The 22,866-nt window shown below is 38.8% G+C and overlaps 1 protein-coding gene across 2 annotated transcripts in view; it reads right to left on the bottom strand.

Annotated features, from left to right (window-relative positions):
• Window positions 1–1,547: 1,547 nt before the first annotated feature.
• The window catches only part of LOC149561318 (alpha-glucan water dikinase, chloroplastic-like), a 131,758-nt gene continuing 110,439 nt past the window's right edge, over window positions 1,548–22,866 (bottom strand). For both annotated transcript variants that reach the window (XR_016363796.1, XM_089825083.1), the window contains exons 30-33: window positions 3,015–3,188; window positions 2,832–2,924; window positions 2,629–2,744; window positions 1,548–2,107 (exon numbers count right to left, since the gene is read on the bottom strand). Coding sequence is in view for 1 of the 2 variants with exons in the window: in XM_089825083.1 (XP_089681209.1) it covers window positions 1,903–2,107; window positions 2,629–2,744; window positions 2,832–2,924; window positions 3,015–3,188 (588 nt within the window). In the remaining variant the exon portion in view is untranslated. The remainder of the gene's footprint in view (window positions 2,108–2,628; window positions 2,745–2,831; window positions 2,925–3,014; window positions 3,189–22,866) is intronic.

The raw sequence follows: 22,866 nt of genomic DNA, 5'->3' as shown, positions 1-22,866 counted from the left end.
TAATAGGCAAGAGCTTGCAACACAATGGTAAATTGTGAGCCTCTTAATTGAGAGGTCTTGGGTTCAAATCTACTCAAGATTAACTAATAATCGAAATTACTCAAGATTAACTAATAATCAAAATAATTATTCACAACAAATAACAATTAACCTTGGCCTCGGCCTCTTACTGATTTAAAAAAAATAGGAAGTTTGCTAATAGTGATGGAATATTACAAATAAAAAATTGAACATGTTTTATCTCAAGGAAATTATGAGGATAATTACATTATATTTTAAATCAATAGTGAAAACTAAATATTGGTAATATATCCCTAAAGTAACTAATACTTATGATAATTATTGTTGAATTAATTTTAATTTCTTTGATAATATGTAATATTTAGGTGAATCAAATCTAATTGTGTATTGAATATTGTGGTGAATCTTTTGAGTTTAAATTTTTTAATAAAATAAATTATTGAGCAATTTTAAATATTTTAGAACTAAATTTAATAAAAATATGGTGATTTAGGTTGCATTAAATCTTAAATTATTAGCCAAATCACTAGCAAAAAATTTCTACAATTCGCAAAATTACAAATATTCACCACTAAAAAACACCCCATTAGAAACTCATTTATTTGCCATCGATGCTGCCCTAGTAAGAAAACATTGCCCAGGCACCTGAAAAGCATAAACGCCTTAGAGAAACTGTGGTCTAGTGATGTGCCATGAGTGCAAGATGGTGACAAAATGGATTTGGTAAAATAGCTTTTAGAAACTGATACAAATCACATTCTCCGGTGCTAGCTCTCCACGATGTCCCCCCAATCTCGCCTTCATCGCTTCTCTTTCTTCCCAAATCTGATACCCCCTCTTTTCCTGCCCATATTTTTATGGGTATCATCCCTCCACACAGAAACTACCCTCGTTGAAGTTACCGTATTTTGTTCATGTCAAGGACCACCAAAGGTAAGGGATACCATAGTGTCTTTGAACTGTAACCTCTTCCTCCAACTCCATTGCCTTGTCTAATAAATGTTTCCTGTTTCCTGTATGTTGATTCATGTTATGTTCCTCCTTTCATGTGTTAAGCCACTATTTTATTTGTTTTGTTTATGTAAGACCCCCATCAGATTGGTCTAACGCGGGGATGGGATATAACTTAGATTTGTATACTCGCATGAACATATATTTTTTAGTTTTTCAAATAATTCCATCTGTGGTGGCCTTTGCTGAGTGATAGCTCACAGGCTGTGCCTCTGCTGGGTTGCCTTGTAGGTCCGAACCCTCTATCAAATGAAATGACAGTACAAGACAAACACCATAGGGAAGTGTACTTCTAAATGAACTATTTTGCTTATATCTGACATGGGAGATTTGTAATTCACCCTGTACATATTAAAAGAAATGAAGAGTACAACAACAATAATGTGAAAATCGGAGATCGAAACTCCGATCGAAATACATACCTGTTAAAAGCATGCAAGATAAAATAACTATTAGATGATACGTTTATAATTATTAAGGAAAACAAATAAGTATAAAAATTGCAAAACACTAGATTTTGCATATTATGGAATGATTAAAATATATATATAGAAGCCATGAGTTAGAAACTACAGAATCTGTCAATTTGCTGAATAAAGCCTAGATCCTTTGAAATTAACCATATCAATACATTAATTTGCACTTTGACGAGTCATCCACATAGCCTTGGGAATGCCAGGTTTTACAAAATTGAAATAATGATTATTGATGATATGAAAATGAACCACTCTCTTACTCCAGACTCTAAGATTCTTCAGTCCGGACTTATTGGGTATAAACATCTTTCAAAGAAGAGCTTTGCCTACTTTCTGGCTACATATGATATGGTCTATTTGCCATTGAAGTGATTTTAGATCCTGACAAGTGTCTTTACATTTGAGGTCTTGTCTGTACCACATAGAGTTCACCGTTTTTAATTACACCTTCAACATCTTGGGGAGATTTATAGAGTTGTTCAATTTCAAATCCAGCTAGTGCAATCTTTGAAAGTACAGATTGTCTGAAGTTGTGATCAGTTATTAGTAAGTCTGAAGAATAGTCAATTGCTCTTTTCTCCTCTTCATCCATGGGCACACTGTCATAGCAAAAAGAGCTTCAACATCAAAATATAGTACCATTTTTTCCTGATTTTTGTGCATACAATGTGTATCCAGTTTAACGTTTATTACTTGCCAAAAAGGACCTGGTAAAAGAGTACCATTGTCTTCATATCCAAAAAAAAACGTTCTAGGAAAGAGGTGAATATCTACAATTCAGATCACTTAACCTCATATGGCATTTATACTGATTGTTTTTCCAACAATTAACCAAAACTATATGATCTATGAGAATGATACATCAAAAACTATACGTATTTCCCCTGCAATCTCAGAAATATGTTATTTATAAATTATAAGTGTCCAAACGTGAATTAAGTATTCTTCTCTGCAAAGCTAGATTTTACTATGTAATACAGACCACTCATACACTTCAACTAATACCAGACTGTATAGCCTGAAAAATACGTTCTGTGAGCAAAATCTAAATAATTAATATTCAAACATGAGAACACCATATCAATTGTACACTATGAATGAATGATGTATATGTCCATACCTGTCATAAAGGCCAGCACCTGCATAACCTTCCAGATCTTCACCATTTGAATCGGATCTGAAGATTATTGACCGTTTGATGAAGAGACCTATTGGTTTGCTAGGGTATCCCAATATCTGATAATGAATTTAATAAGAAAAAGGGTATATGTGAATAGAACTGCAGATTAACGACTATCTGTACTTGTATGTTCAATATTTCACCTTTGGAGAACTCAAGTCTGACTTTTTTGTAACAAAACTCATAGCTCTACCAGGGTACGCGCCAACAAGTGTTTCTCCCAGACCTTTTACAACCTGAAAGACAACATCCAATGGCAAGATGAATGGAAATCCTGAAACTCGTAAAATAATTTAGAGAAGGGTCTTTCAAAAGATAGAATGTACCTCAGCATAGATCTCAGACAAATCTTCTGTTGATGGGTTCACCGTATGAATGACAAATGCATAGTCTGCATTGACTATTTCTTGAATCAAAACAGCCATGCACAGGTCATTATGATCTATTTTTGCCTTACGAGTACTAAAATACGCTCTTTCATTCCACTTTGAAGCCCAGACCTAAAATTAACAAAACAAACAATATATCACTCCAAAACAAGGCTAGCAAAATTTATCTTGCATCTGCTTAAAGGATGTCAAGGCAGATTATATGTTTTCAATGTAAATGGGATAATGTGGATAAAGGAAATAATATTAGAAAAAAATATTTTAGTTGGTACTCATAAACAATAAACATACTTTCCAAGATCCATAGCCTTTTGATCAACTGCATCATACTGTTATCAGTTCAACGGAACAGTGCACAAGAAATGAATAGGCATAATTCTGAGAATATTGTTTGTGAATTCTAACAACATACATTACTTTTATTATTACACACAGAACCTAAGGGATGTTGTGGAATCTCAACCAATCTTCCAAAATAAGCTAGCAGATGTCAAATAGATTTTAGTCATCAGGCTACCAGATTTTTCCATACTCATACACTATACCAACATAAGTTTCTTATATTTTGCAGAAACCCATTCTTTTCAATGGTAATGATTAACTTAGATAAAAGTGCTTAATGGATGGCAACAAAGATTCAAACTCGGGCAAAAAAAGGTATAACAGTTTCCTTGTAATATTTTTTGTGAAAATGTAAGATCACCATAGGAGGTGAGTGCAGTGTTTTGAGGAAGCCAAACGCTTTCCTACCATTAATGCCCTTGGAGGGTTGCCCTTGCATCTATGACTTGGTTTGGTGTTCTTCACAGAGATTCAACCCTTCTTCCAGCTTGTTTAGTTTATCTTCTTATTTTCTTTTGGGTCTAGCTTTTGTTTTTGTCTATCTTTTGCAGGCACTTCTGATTTATTTTGAATTCTTCGTACCTTTTCTGCCACATACCTCTCTCCCTCCTTCGGGCTTGGCATTTGGCAGCATTTACTATAGCCAACACACCTATCACTCAGAGCCTATTAATATTCAGATGTTTGAAACAACAGGCCATGCTGTGGAGGAAAGAAATGAATGAGGAGACTTGAGCCTTAATAAACCAAAAATGCCTCTTTTAGATCCACTATTTGAAGATTAGTTATCCCAATGGTGGATTCAGTTGCTCCTATATCCCACTCTTGCCCCAAATCTAAACAAGGAACTAATTTCACTCTACAGAAAAAAAAAGTGCTCAGCAATTAGCTTTTAGACTCTATTCAAGAAAAAGCTCCCAATATTTAAGAAATCATGAAGTTCTTCTATTACTTTGAGATTTGGTGGCCTTCGAGCCATAGATTCTGACCTCAATCCTAGAGAGGAGGTGAGTGGGAAAGAGATTAATCTAGCTAAACCAAGCTCTAATGTTGATGAAGATGGATTGAGTATTATGATAATAGATAATCGTCTATTATTAGTTAATGGTAATCTATTGTAAATATTTAATTAGCTTAAGTTTGCTTTCGTTTTTTTAGCTTTCTCTATTAGAATAGAATGTTCCTATTTGTAATGAACTGACGCTCTTCTTGGTGTTTGGAGATTGTCCAAAATCACAGGCGATAGGAAACTGAACTGGCCGTACGGAATGGTGAGAGGCCTAATGGCTGTACGGAAGGAGAAACTAATAGCCATACGGTGAAGTCCTCCGGTTGTCAACAATGTTAAGTATGGTTATCAGTCTGTACGTGGAATGGAAACAACCGTACGGAGGAATTTGAATGCTGTACGGCTATCTTAGAGGTCGTACGGTAGTATGTCGTACAAGGATGAGCAAAGCCGTACTGTGATGGGGGTGGTAGAAAGATGGAAGCTGTACGGTGAGGGCAAGTGTACGAACAAAGACAGGAGTGAGGGTGTACGGTAAGGAAAGATCATAGGGGTTTTCTTGATAGTGGAATGTAATGAGCCGAAAACAGACAAAGGCCGTACGGCCCTGGATGAGGTGATACAAAGATGGCAGGAAGTGTACGGATAGGTATTAGAACACAAATGGTGAGTGCTATATGAACACGAAAGATTAGATGAATTCCAAATACAATAGTAAGATTTGAACACAATTTTTTCCGAATATGTTTGCCAAGAGAGGGCACTCCAATTTGCCCAATCGGAACAAGTAATACATGCAGGGACGAAGTAGGGTGAGGGTTGAATCCCACCGCAACCGTACAAGCCAAATAGGGAAGATCTTTCACTTCTGAAATGGTGAACAATTCCAAACTCCAACAGGAATCCGCAGTACAGAGAAATATAATCCAAAGCATACCTATAGACTTCCTACGAGCCGTGCTTAAATACCTGTTGGGGAAACCTTTCCGAGGGTGTTCAAAGATAGCCGACGACGACACAAACTACAAAAACAAAATAAAAAATGGGTCCGAGATAAATTAAATCAATCGACCCATTACAAAGTTTAATTAAATACATTTATTTTATAACGCGAACATTACAGTCCTCCCGTCCCAAAATTTGCTTGTCCTCAAGCAAGTGCAATGTCGAGTGCTGGAGGATGTGCTCGCCTTCCATGTTGCGTCGTCCAATGGCAGGTGTCGCCTGCATACCAAGTATTTCTTCACAGTTCGGTTCTGTAGGGCCTTTTCACGTACTTCAAGGATCTCGGCAAGTTCCAGAATGAGCTTTCCTTCTTCATTGAGTGGCGAAAGGTCGGTAGCAACTGTGACGTTTCGACCTATGGCTTTCTTCAGATAGGAAACATGGAAGACATTATGAATGCGGCTCCCCTCCGAAAGTTCCAATTCATATGCTACTTCGCCAATGCGACGGACCACATGATATGGACCATAGAATCAAGGCTTCAATTTTTCCTTTCCTGTTCCCTTTATTGAGGACTGTCGATATGGCTGGAGCCAGAGATAAACCAGATCCACCACTTCAAAACTCCTCTCTATTCGATGTCTATCGACGTACACCTTCTGTCGATTTTGTGCTTGCAGCAAGTTCTCTTTCAAACTCCTCAATATGTCATGTCCCTCCTGAAGCCAATCCTTCGCCCTTGGAGCGCGACTGTCACCCAGAACTGTGTCGATGAAGGAGAGGGATTCGTGCCCGTACAAAGCTTTGAATGGTGCCATCCCAATAGACATGTGATATGTGGCATTGTAACAATACTTCCCGAGATGGATCCATTTTGCCCACGCTCATTGTTGTGCCGAGACAGTTTTGAAGGTAGCCTTCGAGCCATTTGTTCACAATCTCAAGTTTGACCGTCCATTTGCGGGTGGTAACTCGTGCTTGGTGATAATTTTGTTCCTGCCATCCCAAACAATTCTATCCAGAAGATATTGACGAATCGTCCATCCTAATCACTAACGATGTTTCGGGGTAACCCATGTAGACAAAAGACTTTTCTGAAAAACAAATCGGCAACTTGTGCAACCTGAAGGTCCAAGGGAATGGCGAAGAAATGTGCATACTTTGTCAAATTTTCAACCACCATGAAGATACAGTCCTTTCCGTTCACCTTGGGAAGACCTGTTATATAGTCCATGGATATACTTTCCCACTTATGTTCGAGAATTGGTAAAGGCTGTAGCAACCCGGTAGGAAGAGTGTTCGGACTTGTTCTGTTGGCAAACCATACATTCTCTTATATGTTACAACACGTCCCCTTTCAGTCCCTTCCATGAAAATATCTCCTGGATACTTTTGTAAGTTTTAAGGAAGCCGGGGCGTCCAGCCAAAGGTGAGTCGTGTACTTCCTTCAAGATCTACTTCAGTTTGGATTTTGGCACCAGGTATATCTACTCTTTATAGTAGATGATATCATCCACCACTCTGTACCGATCATTGCCATTCATTATCTTACATGCAAATGTATTCTTGGAATATTCTACTAACAGTTGTGCCTTCCAATCAACCGAGATTTGGTCTAGTGAGCAGATGGTGCGTTTTTTGGACAAGGCATCTACAACAACATTGTTCTTCCCTTCTACATATTCAACGTTGAAATCAAAAGATTGAACTTTGGTTACCCATTTTTGTTGCCATTCATTCAAGTCCCGCTACTCCAAGAAATATCTCAGACTGTTGCGATCTGTATGGACGACAAACTTGGCACCTACTAGATACTACCGAAACTTGGTTAGTGCATGTACGATGGCCAACATTTCTTTGTCGTAGATGGAATACAAGCGTTCTGCTGGTGTAAGTTTCCTGCTCTCATAGGCGATGGGGTGTCTATCCTGCATTAAAACCGCTCCAATGCCCCCCCGGATGCGTCGCATTCCAAAATGAACGGTCGGGTGAAGTTAAGCAGTGCAAGAACCCGACAAGTGCTCATGGCCTCTTTAAGCTTATCAAAGGTGAGTTCTGCTTCTTCGTTCCATTGGAAAGCCCCCTTCTTTGTCAGATTTGTTAAAAGTGTGCTGAGCTAAGAAAATCCTTTGACAAATCTCCTGTAGTGACTGCACAGTCTGAAGAATCCTCACAGATCCATGAGTGATTTTGGGTGAGGCCAGTCGAGGATAGCCTGAATCTTCTCCTGATGCACTTGAACCTCATATTTACTGACAACATGCCCCAAGTACAATATCTCTGTCATAACAAACTCACATTTGGACTTCTTGGCGAACAGGGACTGTTCCTCCATGATACTCAAAACTTCATTCAGATGCTTCAGGTGCTTCTCCCATGTCCTACTATAAATAAGATCATCAAAGAATACCAATAGATACTTATGCAACTATTTATTGAAGATGTGGTTCATGCATGATTGAAATGTAGCAAGTGCGTTGGTCAATCCAAACGGCATGACCAAGAACTCATAATGTTCGTAGTGGCAGCGGAAAGCCATTTTCTCCACATTTTCTTCCCTCATTCGGATTTGATGTATCCAGAACGGAGATCTATTTTTGAAAAATAGATCGCGCCATGTAGTTTATCCATTAGTTCATCTATCCTTGGGATGGGATACCTGTTCTTTATTGTCCTTTTGTTCAGTGCATGATAGTCCACACACATGCACATCGTTCCGTCCTTTTTGACCAACACCACGGATGACGCGAACGGGCTAGAACTAGGACGGATCCATCCTTTCTCAAGCAATTCCTGAATCGTCTGTTCGATCTCATCCTTGAATTTCTTGGGGTGGCGGTACGGTGTGGTTATGACCGGCTTTGCTCCTGATTCCAACTCAATAGTGTGCTCAAACCTTCGATGAGGTGGTATGCCAGGAGGAATATTCTAAAGTTCTTCATCCTGTGAGGGGTTCGATGCCACTTTATAGATCCCGCCGAGATAAAAGAATGCACAGCCCACGCAATGTCATCATGCTGCAAGATTGTCTCCATCCGATGTGCAGAAACTTCCTTCGGTTCTTCATTTGCCATCCCTTGTAGGACAACCTTCTTCCTGTCAACCACAAAAGTGAAGTCCATCTGTCTGAAACTCTGAGTGTATTCGTCAAGGGTTTCCATCCACTATATCCCAAGAATAACATCCATGTCAGCAAGGTCCACTATGAAAAAGTCCTCCATCACCGTGTGATTCGCCATTGTGATGCTCAGCTGAGGAACAAGGTGCATGCACGGCAGGAAGGAACCTCCAGCTACCTTGACCTGAAAGCCGGTGTGTGCTTTCGTAGGGAGACTTCTTCACTCTACCAAGGATGAGTTTATGAAATTCAAAGTAGCTCCGCTATCCAACATCACCGTGACCCTTTGTCCTTGAAGGGTACCCTGTACACAAAAAACTGTGCACCTCGGGCTGCCAACCAATGCAATGGATCCTCCGCGTTATACCAAAGCGGCAATTCTTTCCGTACAGTTTAAACTGGCCATATTGGTGTCAATGTTGGGTTGGTTATCTTCGACCGGCATTTCTTCCTATTCATGTTCATCCTCATCATCGGACACGACCTCGATGTAATGGATCTTTCCCTTCCCGAGGCATCGGTGGCTAGGCTCCCAAGGGCCCTTGCAATTGAAACACAATTTCTTCCTTCAAAGTTCCTGTCGGGTAGCTTCATCCAATGACGGCTTCTTGGGCAGAGGTTTGTCGTTCGGAAATGTTGGCGGTTTTAGATGTGAGTGACTTCGAGAAGATGAGGTTGATGCCGATGACGATGCCATATTATGTGCCTTACTGATTGCTTCGACAAGGTAGACGGATTGAATTCCTTCACCCAACTTTTCAGTGGTTCTACCAGTCCGTCCATGAAGAGCACGACCCACCTTCTTTTGGAAATGTCCGTGACCAACACAGAAAGTCTCTAAAATTTTGCAATGAACTAATCTACCAATCCAATTTGCCTTAGTTGCGCCAAGTCTTTGAAATTAAGTTCGGGATCTTTCCCATCAGATTGTTCTATCAATCTCTCCGCAAATTCCGCGTAAGTCTTTATTTGATAATGCCCTAATGTGATGGTGCCATGGTGCCACCATTCGTGCACAACTTCCTCTAAGTGCAACGTGGCAAATTTGATTGCTTCTTCTGGCATAGGATTTAGCTGGAAGTAGGTATCGGCTTTCATCACCCACGCTTGTGCTGAAATGGAGCCCGATCCGTCAAATGGAGACAGATTCACCTTACTCAATTTTCTCCTGAGATCATAGTTAAAGTATCCTCCTCTGTTTCCTCCTCTTGAGTATCTCATTCTCAGATCTGCGTAATCTTTGTAGGAAATGTCCTCTTCAAGGTTTGCATTCCTCCAGTGCTCTCTCATCTCTTCGAAAGTTGGTATATATGCTTCCGTCTGTGGTGGGAAGGTTGGCATGGAAGGTCGAGAGCGTGCTGGCTGAGGGTGTGATTTACCTGATACTGAGCCCACACGATGACCATTTTGTTTTCCAGATATTTTGTTCTCCGCCAACTTCTTGAGAGTTTCTTCCATGAGCCGCTGCATATTAGTGATCTGTGTCTGATTCCGATCAAGTTCCCTCAGAAGTGCCACAAGTTCGGCGCCTACCGGTTCCCGTTCGTCAACCATTTGATCAATGGAATGTGTCCTCTTCCAGCTATAAACTCTCATTCACCATCCATAGGTTGGCAAGATCGAAGCGCTCTAATACCACTATAATGAACCGACGCCCTTCTTGGTGTCTGGAGATTGTCCAAAATCACAGGCGACAAGAAACTGAACTGGCCATACGGAATGGTGAGAGGCTTGATGGCCATACGGAAGGAGAAACTAATAGCCGTACGATGAAGTCCTCCTGTTGTCAACAATGTTAAGTATGGTTATCAGTCCGTACGTGGAATGGAAACAGCCGTACAGTGGGGATGATTGTCGTACGGAGGAATTTGAATGTCTTACAGTTATCTTAGAGGCCATACAGTAGTATGCCGTACAAAGATGGGGGTGGCAAAAAGATGGAAGCCGTACTGTGAGGGCAAGTGTTCGAACAAAGACAGGAGTGAGGGTGTACGGTAAGGAAAGAGCAAAGGGGTTTTCTTGATAGTGGAATGTAATGAGCCGAAAACAGACAAAGGCCGTATGACCTTGGATGAGGCGATACAAAGATGGCAGGAAGTGTACGGATAGTTATTAGAACACAAATGGTGAGTGCTATATGAACATGAAAGATTAGATGAATTCCGAATACAATAGTAAGATTTGAACACACAATTTTTTCCGAATATGTTTGCCAAGAGAGGGCACTCCAATTTGCCAAATTTGAACAAGTAATACATGCAGGGACGGAGTAGGGTGAGGGTTGAATCCCACTGAAACCGTACAAGCCAAATAGGGAAGATCTTTCACTTCCAAAATGGCGAACAATTCCGAACTCCAATAGGAATCCCCAGTACAGAGAAATATAATCCAAAGCATACCTACAGACTTCCTACAAGCCGTGCTTAAATACCTGTCGGGAAACCTTTTTTGAGGGTGTACAAAGATAGCCGACGACGACACAAAATACGAAAACAAAATAAAAAATGGGTCCGAGATAAATTAAATCAATCGACCCGTTACAAAGTTTAATTAAATACATTTATTTTATAATGGAAACATTACACTATTCTTTACAATCATTTCGTAAGGAAATATCGTTTTATTCTTTTGTATAAAATGACCTTTCGGTCTCTATTAATAAGCAAGCAAGCAAATATTTTACCAATTACTTGATAATATGGTATCAGAGCCTATTCTTCAAATTTTTTGAAAAATTATTTTCTTTTGAAATTATTTGTTCAGATTTTTCAAAAATCATTTCTAAGGTTTTCTCTCCAAAACCCCCTAGGGTTTCTGTCCTTGTGAAAAATTCATCTGCGCAAATTGTGGGTCATGATCTCTAGTCGCATCTAAAATCATTACAGAGCTCGTTTCTTCTGAAAATTGCGTCATAAATACACTCCTTGGTAGTAAGTGTTTGATATCTTTGGAATCGCAACATCATCTTCTTGAAAGTGCTCACGATTTTCTCTGCAAATCAGGGCTGCAAAAATTGCATTTTTTGGTCCGCAACTTGCGATTTTGATCAGCATCGTTTTTTAGGTGTTTGGACACCTGTTTTCTCCCATCCATGTGCCTTAACATCAATCTTTGGTGTCATTTTTGCGTACTTCAACTGTTTTGGCCTTTCTTTGCTTCAAAACTGACGGTTTTTGCCTTCAAATCTGCCATTTTTCTGCAAATCTGAGCTTTCATGGCTGACAACTACATTTTTTTCAAAACCTTAATTTTTTACCTTGAAAAAATATTTTGATTTAAGATTCTTGGTGGGTTTTCAACTAGGTCGTCATCAAATTTTTTTGGGTGCCTCAATTTTCATGCAAGCAGATCTAGAAAATGACACCATATTCCTTTTAGGTTTTTCGAGCTCTCTTCTGGGTCACTCTTTGATTTTTTTGGGTTTTCCATTTTTTTCCTCGAAGAATGTGCTTTCACCTATTTTCATAGTTTTTCATTGAAAAAAATGTGTCATGGCATCTTTGACAAACATTCTGCTCGAGCACAACTCCAAATTCAATGGTCGAAAAAATCTCACTTGGAAGCAGCAAATCATCGCAATTTTTGAATATTGCGACACTAATCAACTTGTTTTAGGTGTTACGAAGCGTCCGACTTCTCCTAGTCTTGATCAAGATACATAGAATTTGAATAATCAGGAGGCGGTGATGCTTCTCAAATTATCCGTGGCTGATGATCAGCTTTCTCATATTCCATCTAGCAAGACAACTGTCGAGATTTGGACACATCTCAAAGGTCTTCATGAGACTTCTGACAAAAGTAGAGCTTTCTTTCCAAAGAACACTCTGTTTTCTATTGTCATGGATGAGCAAACCTCGCTCCAGGCACAACTAAATATTATTCAGGAAATCTGTGATTAGTTACTTGCCATCGGTCGCAAGATGGAGCAAGAGGATATTGTGGTTATCACTCTTCGGAGTTTACCAAAGTCCTATGAGCATTTTACCGAGACTCTCAACATCACGTCTACTGGTGTTGATTTGAAGTTCATTGATCTCTGCACACTACTGCTTCAACAAGATCAGTGGAAACAATAGTTCGATAGTAGCTCCACCTCCACCTCCACAGAGAAAGACTTTGCTGCTAAATCCTTTCAGAATGATAAAGGCAAGTTTCAGTAGCCATCTCAGTATAAGTCTTTTGCTCCAGCATCAGATGGTTCCCGAAAGAAGCACATTCAATGCAACTACTGCCACAAGTTTGGACACATGAAGAATGAATGTCGAAAACGCTTAGCTGCACAGTCTAAGCAATCAGGTTCGCAGCCCAAAGCGAACAATGCAAAGCACACTGAGCAGGCAAAATTTGTCTTTTACGCCTTCATTGCTAAAAGACCTACAGATCATGTGAAGTCGTCTACCTGGTACATTAATTCAGGTGCCTCTCATTATTTCACTCACTGCAGAGATTGCTTTACTGACTACTAGCCTTATTCAGACTTAGTTATTTTTGGTGGCAGAGAAGAGTACATGGTTGTCGAGAAAGGCAACATTCAGATTCAGCTGGCTAGGAGGAATCTCATATTCCTTGATGTGTACTACGTTCCAAGGATGGAACTAAATCTACTCTTAGTTAGTCAGTTGCTGCGACATTCTCCACACTTGGATGTCACCTTCAGTTCACATCAGTACACCATCATTGATCGGGTGACTCAATCTACTGTTGCAGTGGGTCTTGAGGATCATGGTCTTTTCAGACTTGGTGATTCCGGTGATTCTTGGGACTTAGCTATGGCTTCTTGGCGGTCTTATGTCAGCACACTTTGGCATTAGCAATATGGGCACTTAAATGTGCATTATCTCTCACAGCTTGCTCAAGATGAGCTTGTTATTGGATTGCAAGAGATTCAGACTCAACAGCTTGGAGTTTGTGATGCATGCCAGGCTGGGAAGCAACATCGCACACCTTTCACCAGTGGCAATTCATGGCGAGCTTCTCAATACTTCAGCTTGTTCATGCCGATATCTGCGGCCCTATGGCAACTCCTGTTCTTCGGTCCACGTATTTTCTATTGTTTGTTGATGATTTCAATAGAAAAATGTGGGTATTTTGAGGCTAAAGGTATTCCAGAGTGGGAACAGGCCATGACATCTGAACACCAGAGCTTGCTGAAGAACAACACCTGGGTCCTTTTTGATCTTCCACCACGGAAGAAACCCATTGGCTACAAATGGGTTTACAAAATCAAATACAAATCGGATGGTACTTTGGATAAGTATAAAGCTCGTTTAGTGGCAAAGGGCCTTTTCTCAGCATCAGAGCATTGATTATGAGGAGACCGTTGCTCCTACTGCAAAGATGAGCACCATCAAATTAGTCCTAGCCATGGCAACACAGTTTGGCTAGAAGGTCCATTAGATGGACATCAAGAGTGCTTTCTCGAATGGTGATCTCCATGAAGAGGTCTACATGATGCAGCCTCCTGGTTTCAAGGTTGCTGGTAAAGACCATCAGGTTCTCAGATTAGTAAAAGCTCTCTATGGCTTGAAGCAGGCCCCTCGGGCATGGTACATAAAAATTGATAAGTACCTCAATGATCAAGGCTTCAAGAGGAGTTCTTCAGACTCAAATTTGTACATCAAGACTATTGACAGTGACATCGTCCTTCTGGTTATTTATGTGGATGATCTAATCATCACTGGCAGTTCGGCATCTTTGATTTAGGGAATCAAACAAAATTTATGCCAATCTTTTGATATGACTGACCTTGGGCTCATGCATTATTTCCTAAGTGTTGAAGTTTGGCAACAATATTCTAGTATATTCATTTCTCAGTCCAAATATGCCAGGGCCTTGTTAGACAAATTCCGTATGTAGGATTTCAAGCCTACATCTACACCTATGGAGAAAGGTCTCAAGTTATCTGCAAAGTCTTATTCTCCTTCTGTTGATGATACTACATATAGGCAACTAGTAGGCAGTCTCATCTACCTCTCTACTACTAGGCCTGAAGGCTGATATCAATTTCGCAATCAACTATATTTCCTACTTTATGACAGCTCCTAACGCTGATCATTGGATGGCAGCAAAGCATGTGCTTCATTATGTGAAGGGCACTTTAGATTATGGACTTCTGTACTCTTGAAGTTCTAATCCAAAACTAAGTGAGTTCACAGATTCAGATTGGGCAGGGTCTGTTGATGATAAAAAGTCAACTTTTGGATGTGTTCAGTTTGGAATCTGGTGCAGTCACATGGACTAGTAAGAAGCAACAAGTAGTTTCTCTGTCCTCTATAGAGGCTGAATACATAGGGATTGTTAAGGCTGGATTTGAAGCTGTTTGGCTTCGTCAGATGCTTGGGGATATGCAAATGTCACCAACAGGACCAACTACTTTGTTTGTTGATAATGAAGGCGTTATCAAGTTAGCACGAAATCTAGTCTTCCATGAACTAACCAAGCACGTGGATGTTTGCTGTCATTACATATGACAGCTGGTTGAAGACGAGACTATAGATTTGCAGTATGTTCCTACCACAGATCAGACTGCAGACATTCTCACCAAGCCTCTTGGTCCTGATAAATTTTTCAAATTCAGAGGACAGTTTTGTGTTCTAGATAGATTAACTATCAAGGGAGGGTATTGCGATAATAGATAATTGTCTATTATTAGTTAATGGTATCTATTGTAAATATCTAGTTAGCTTTTGTTTGCTTTTGTTTTTTTAGCTTTCTCTGTTAGAATAGAATGTTTCTATTCTTTACAATTGTTTCCTAAGGAAACGTCGTTTTATTCTTTTGTATAAAATGACCTTTCGGTCTCTATTAATAAGCAAGCAAGTATTTTACCAATTACTTTGTAATATTGAGGACTTCCTCTCAGGTCCAAACAGTTAGTCTTGCCAAAGATGACAAGAAAAAAAGAAAAGTCAGAAATAGGAAAAATAATTCCGAGTCTGGTTTTGATAAGAAACCGAGTAAAAGAGAAAAAAGTTATTCCAAACTGCTTTGACAAATTGTATAAAAGCCAAAAAATTCTTCCCCCCAGAAACAAAATGAATCCAAACATATGTAATAGGAATGTGCAGCAATTAAAGAGTGGAGATGGGAAGTATGTTTTCGAGGCCTTCTTTAATGCTAGACTTTCTCTGTTTGCAAGAGATCAAGGTTACTCACTTCCAAGTGCAATCTATAATTAAATTCATCTGGCACAATGCTAAGGCAGTTCCCACTAGATGACAGAAGTAAGGGTGGTATTTCTGTTCTCATACACCCCAAATGGCATAAATTATTTGTTCAATCCAGATCTTCCCCTTGTTACAGAGTGATATGGATTGTGTTGAGGACAATATTTTTGGAATTCGCCCATATTTGCCTTGAATGATTGTAGGGAGAAGGCAGACCTTTGGAATTGGCTGGCTTCCAATCCTCCCAAGGTCCCATCGATCTGTTTAGGGAATTTAATTATGAGTGAATTTAAGGAAGATAGGAAGGATGGAAAGGATGTACTATGGAAAGGTGATGATTATGCTTTTTGGTCAAAATTCAAGAGATATCTTAATCTTATGGACCTCCTAGCTAAAAAGAAGAGTGATTCTTCAGCCATCTGATTCGTGTGGTGTGATAATCAATCAATGAATCAATAAACAATAGGATATATTGTAGACTGGATAGAGTGTATGTGAATGTCTTTTTTCTCTTTTGATACACCCAATGGGGATGATGATGTTTCAGTTACTTCTTCTATGTCTTATCATTCCCATTTTTGCAAGTGTCATATGAAATGCTTCCTTCACTCCTAAAGTGGCTCCTTGATCCATCTGGAACAATGCGAAGGCAGTTCTAACTTCTCACAGAACATGACAGAAGTAAGGATGGTATTTCTGTTCTCCTACACCCCAAACGGCATAAATTTTTTGTTCAATCCAGATCTTCCCCTTGTTACAAAGTGATATGGATTGTGTTGAGGACAATATTTTTGGGATTTGGCCTTATTTGCCTCTAATGATTATTGAGAGAAGAAGACCTTTGGAATTGGCTGGCTTCCAATTCTCCCAAGGTCCCATCAATCTGTGTAGGGAATTTCAATATGAGTGAATTTAAGGAAGAAAGGAAGGATGGAAAAGATGTTCTATGGAAGGGTGATGATATTGCTTTTTGGTCTAAATTCAACAGATATCTTAATCTTATGGACCTCCTTGCTAAAACAAAGAGTGACTCTTCAGCCATCTGATTCGTGCAGTGTAATAATCAATCAATGAACAACAGGATATATTGTAGACTGGATAGAGTGTTTGTGAATGTCTTTTTCCTCTGTTGATCCAACCAATGGGGGTGATGATGTTTCAGTTATTTCTTCTATGTCATACCATTTCCTTTGCAAGTGTCATATGAAATGCTTCCTTCACTCCTAAAGTGGCTCCTTGATCAGGAATCTTTAAGTTGAACATAGCTCTTTTTTATGGGGATTGTTTGCGGGCCCTACAATCAGTCAACTATATCACTAAACCCCTTAAAAAGAAATTACAGAACTTTGGGGGTCCCTCTTTTCAGTTTGGAGAAAGGTGTTCCAGATTGTTGGGAAGGAGGCTGTAAACAGAAACAGGATTGATTCTCTATTGATTCTCCCTTGAAGGTCAACTACAGGAAAGGGCCCTGATTATTGTCCAGAAACTAAGATAATTAGAACAAATCTCTGATTAGAAAAACCCAGAATTATAAATTTCAGGGACAGAAAATCAGGACCAAGATGAACTGGCTCAAAGGAGAGACACAGAGGCTCTAAATACTTAAAGATAACGAAATAGTAAAAAGACAGAGAACTCATTGACTTAATTGATTACAACGGTCAGCAGTCCAATGATAAGGACTTTTAATTTGTTTTCATGATTTCTTTCAGAAGCTAATCTCTTAGAAACAGGACTCCCAAAGTCAAAAGGCCATGGAATTCTATTTCAATTGATTCCTATGAAAGTCTTAAAGGAAGAAGCCCTCCATTGAATAAAGATATTATGGTGCAAGGAACTAGAAATACCATCCAATCTATGAATAATGGGAAGTCTCCAAGATTGGATGCCCTCCTCCCTGCGTTTTATATGGAAAACATTGATTGGATCAGTATGAAACTCCATGAACTATATCTTGCTACCTTTGATTCCAACTCATTGGGCAAGGATATAGAAAGGGGTATTATTAAACCCATGCCTAAAGAGGTGACAGAACTCAAAACAGAAATTGGCACCCAATCACACTGCTCAACCTTTCTTATAAGTACCTGGCAAAAATCCTGGCTAGAAGGCATACTGAGGTTTTGGGGAGGATAATCTTAGTAACTCAGACTGGTTTTACAGAAGGGAGATTCATTCTTGAAAACCTTGTTACTAGCTAGGAAAGGATGCACTGGTCTAAAAAGGATGGGCAGAATGTGGGCAATGATTGTATTAGATTCTGAAAAGGCCTACGACAGGATTGCATGGTCCTTTGAGATTGGAATGTTAAAAGCATTTGGATTTTCCCCCAAGTTATGTAAATGGATTAATGTCTTGTTTAAAGATTCATCCACTGTCATTGATATTAATGGTGAACCCTCTAATCCAATCAACCTGCAAAGATCTATTAGGCAGGGCTGCCCTATTTATCCTGCCCTCTTTGTCATTGCTGTAGTTGTTCTCCACTATATCCTTACAACTGATTCTAGATCTCCCTCCACTCCCCCCACCCACAAGCCTTGAGGCTATTACCTTGCCCAACAATGATATGCTTCTCAATGCCCAATTTGTTGATGACACTGTCCTGTTCATTGAACTTTTTGAAAGCGGTTTTGACAATGTTGTCAGTACGGTGCAGGCATTTGCAGGCCACAAATCCACTTATTGGATGGACTGATGCTCCTCCAATTTGGTTTGCTTCTGAAGGTTGGGGGTGGTCAAACCCTTAACAAGTAATGAGATGGCTTGGTATTCCATTCGATGTTTCTCCTTTATAAAAGATGTGTGGGAATGGCTTTTCAAAAAAGAAAAAAGAAAAGAAACGTGAGAAGTGGCAGACTCGTTTGCTTCATTGCCTAGGAGAGCCCAAATAATACAAAAGCTTTTGTCCTCACAAGCTGTTCATCATTCCTCTACTTGGCTAGTTGAAATGTGCATTTTACAAATTGAGAAAATTCTTATACTTTCTATTGTCTGATGGTAAGGGAAACAGGAACAGACATTGTGTATCATGGAAGTGGTGTTGTCTCCCAAAAGTTCTTGGCGGTTTAGGCCTGAAAGACCTTAAATTGCAGGGTATAGCTTTAGCTTCTAAATGAGTATTCAATGCTGTCCACGGCAATGAACCATGGAAGATATTAATCAGGAATAACTTTCCATTATCTAAACCAAAAAAAGCGAAACTTTGGAACCTATCTCCATGTTTGATTTTCTTTTTAATCAATTTGAGGTCAAAATCTATGGCTCAAAGGTCTTCTCATCTATTTGTAAAGCATGAGCTTTGGGGAGAATATTGGTTTCTCGTAAAGCAGCTGTTGGTAATGATGCCCCATATACAGTGTCTGATAGATCTCTTTGGCAGGAATTGGAGACTAACAGAAAACCTCTGGCTTTGACACGAGGTTGTTCAGCTAAACACTAGCTTTCCTTGAGAATTGATACCTTGAAAGATCTACTGATTGATGCCAAGCTTGGGACATTGGGGCAACTGAAACAAAAATATGATCTGCCTGACTCTCACAATGAAACATACACTGATTTAAAATGACTTGGGGGAATGGTTTCCAGGTAAAATCATGACCTATTTTGAACTTATTCAGAATATTAGATGGCAAGGTGGATCTTTATTCCTTGAGATCTCTGTCAAAATGATTTACTACATGCATATTAGTTATGTGGAAATTTATCAATGGCTTAATAAATCTTGAAATCTATGCAGGTTGGACACCAAATGGTTGAAATGTTTGAACCTTACATGGCATAGCCCTGTTGAACCAAAACAAAATCTGTTTACACTGGTTACTTCTAATCAGAAAGCTGGATTTTGACAATGTGCTGCATTCTTTTGGCCTTCCTTCCAGATTTTGTGATATTTTGTAATGCTCCTGAGTCTTTTGAGCATGTGTTTCTCGAATGTCAATGTTTTGTTGCTCTTTGGTCTCATTTATTTGAATTGCCTATCAAGTGCATTGCTAATGAAGGCTTTTCTTGGATTAAGATTCTTGCTGGATATGTGCATTTTTTTGATGTTACCTTTAACAGATTTCGATTTGTTTTGACTAACGAAGTGCTTTGGTTTTTATTGAAAAGGAGGAATGAAAAGGTATTTCACTCCAAAAGAAGACTCCTTATTTAGTTTAAATGTGAACGCGCTTATTTCTGATTATGTTACAGATTTCAGCAATGATGAAGATCCTGAAAGAAAGATTTATGTTGCTGCTGCAGGAAGGAGTGATGTTAGTGTACAAGGACATCCAATCTGCCAACGCGAGACATTAATCCTTCCCCGTACACTAGCAAAGCTACCGCCTTTGTACGAAATTGTACATGTACAAAAATATGCCCTCGAGAGTCAAAGCGATTATAATTATTATTGCCCAAAAGTAATACAGATTGATGCCACAAATATAATACTAATCATTGCATTTGAGATAACCAGGAAATTCATCCAAAAGGTCAAAATAGCATTTATGGATTTCACAGAAAGGAACCAATATCGCTAATATTATTTAGAACACAATATCTAATTTCATGTCTAATACAAATTTGTCTTTGAATGACACCTTCACTAATTTAAATCACAATGTGAAATATCGAAATAATATTTCCAATGACGGACTACGGTGATGAATGATTCCCAGGGAAATTGCAAACACAAACTAGGGAAGGTCCTCCATCTCTGAAATTGTGTAAACCAACTTCAGCCTCCAACTTCCAGAAATAAAAAGAAAAATTAACTCCACAACACTCTCCTACGTAGCAAATCATCGCCTTATAAAGGCCTCCAAGAAGTGGAAGGACTACAAAATAGTCGACATACTTTGTTTATTATTTTACTACTTGGACTCCCCTATTAATTATTAATTAATTAAAGGTCCTTTATAATATTATTTAAATTTTGAAATCATTTAATTACTTTGATTTGATTAAGTTGCTTTATTTAATTAAGCCGATAGGCTTTTCACTGTGGGCATCACCTACTGACGTAAAGTTGTCCATATGCTAATAAACTGTCAGATATACCGTGAAAATCAGCATTCACTGCCAAAATACTTGCCACAAAGCTTCTTATCAGGTGGCCCAGCTGCTATCCGGATCACGAGGGTTTTACCCCGGATGTTATCCCAAAACACCAGTTGTCCCTTTCACTCAGCTTGTAAATAACACATATCGAACAAAATGCAATTTAAAAAATGGTGAATATTTCTTCCGTGAAAGTTGTCCTCTGAACACCTATGAAAGATTTATCTTGGCTGTAAACGGTACCTTTCAATTCTTCTCCATGATGAACAGGCAATATCTTCATGTTGCTTCGTTGGCTTTCCTTTTGTTTTAAATGTGGTTTTTATAGATGAAAAGATGGGGCATGCCCATTCAATCCCAACTTTAAATTACTTTGCTTTCATCAGGCGGTGTAGTTTGGGAGAGAAAGAGGCCTATTAGAGGAGGTAGGTGTTTCATTATTTATGTTCAAAATGAATTTTTACAGTTAGTCTAGATAGCTCTCTTCATTTGATGAGAATGATATGATGAGTTTTTTAATTTGTGTTTTTAATACTCATCTTCTCTGGTTGGCCTATTTAGTAAGTAATAGGTTGGATTGAATATTTCTCCCCCTGTTTCAGTACTTTTCCGCACAAGCCAAATACTTCTTATAGCAATGGCCTGGGTAACACTCTTCATTTTGAGTAGAAGGGCATGCTGTGTTTTTAAAGCTGTGTGTTTTTGCTGTGCTCGATTTTCTCCAGTTTGGTTGTATACACTGGAAAATGAATCGCCTGATTAGAGCTCAGAGGAAGGGAGTTGGATATGTGTTCAAGTCTCACATGCCTCATCTGAAGGGCCTTTCGCACTTTCATAGTTTGGATTACCTTCTGAAATTGTGGTAGATCAATATGTTTTCATGACATTTCCCCTACAGAATTATATGGGAATGAATTATTATTACTGGGAGGCTCTTCTAGTTTTTCAAGTCTTGAGCTTTGTATTCTCGATTTAGGGACAACCAGTCTAGAACAAGATATTGAAACAATTTACAAGCTATTTTTTTAATTTTAGTTGAGTGGATGATGCAAAGCATTTAGGGATTGAGTTTCATTTTTCAGAGTTTGGGGGTGACGCAGTCGTTGTATGATGCTCTGGAGCTACCGCAGGTAACTCACCAGAAACCTACGCAGAGTCTAAACATATTTAGAGATGACTAGCAAGACAGAGGTAATGTGAAATATTGAACTTCTTATTGATTACAAATATCTCATTTATATGAGGTCAGAAATAATGGAAATGTTCCCAAGGATATGCTCTTGGTACATGCATATTAAATGCAGGAGCATAAAAAGAACAGAGAGAGTTTTTGATAAGATGCCTCACAAAGAAGCGGCCTAATGGAATGCAATGATATCAGGGTATAGTTAGGGCAGATATGAGGGGAATGCCCTGAAACTTCCCATGTAGCTTAAAAAATTATAAGTCATTTTATGATGGTTTGGGAGTTCTGAAACTTCCCATGTAGCTTAAAAAATTACAAGTCATTTTATGATGGTTTGGGAGTTCTTAGAAAGAATGAAGTTGGATTTTCTAATTCTAAAGTTTGATACTTACTAGAGTTCTATGAAAACTATAAAAATAGCATGATAGTTGTAGTTGAATTCATGCTATCCTTTGGTTTAGTTAACTGGCCCAAATTTTTTATGTTTAGATGTGCAACAGTTGCACCAAAACTCTATACGATCTTATAATCTTTTCTTTGTAGGTTGAAAGTCTCAATATACATGCAGGTTGTTCAAGTGTTGACTGATTTTGACCTTATCATTAGCAATAGCTTGCATATCTTCTCTTGGTGGATGGTGCAAGGATGGTAATTCTTCATCTAACTCATTGTGTTACCTTTCTATACTACACCTTTTACAAGGGTGTTGTGATTTTTTCTCTAAGAGCTTTTGCATTGTGCATTTGGTTTCGTATGTCACAGTTTTCCATGTAACTGCTAAGAATGACAACAAGCTTGTTGACGAAGTATTAATTAATAATATTCAATAGGTATCTATGCTTTTTATTTCTCTCCTAATTTGAAGGGATATACAATCTTAATTATGGCCCCCTTCACTGTGTATCTAGATATGTGGTTTTGATGCATTAGAAACCATAAATGAAGTTCGGTAATATCTACGAGCAATAAAATCCTAAATT

This window comes from Cupressus sempervirens, chromosome 4, assembly GCF_028749045.1.
Source record: "Cupressus sempervirens isolate cs-2001-9-10 chromosome 4, ASM2874904v1, whole genome shotgun sequence".
NCBI lineage: Eukaryota > Viridiplantae > Streptophyta > Pinopsida > Cupressales > Cupressaceae > Cupressus > Cupressus sempervirens.
Note: the sequence above shows the minus strand (reverse complement) of the source record. Positions and strands in the feature narration are given on the sequence as shown.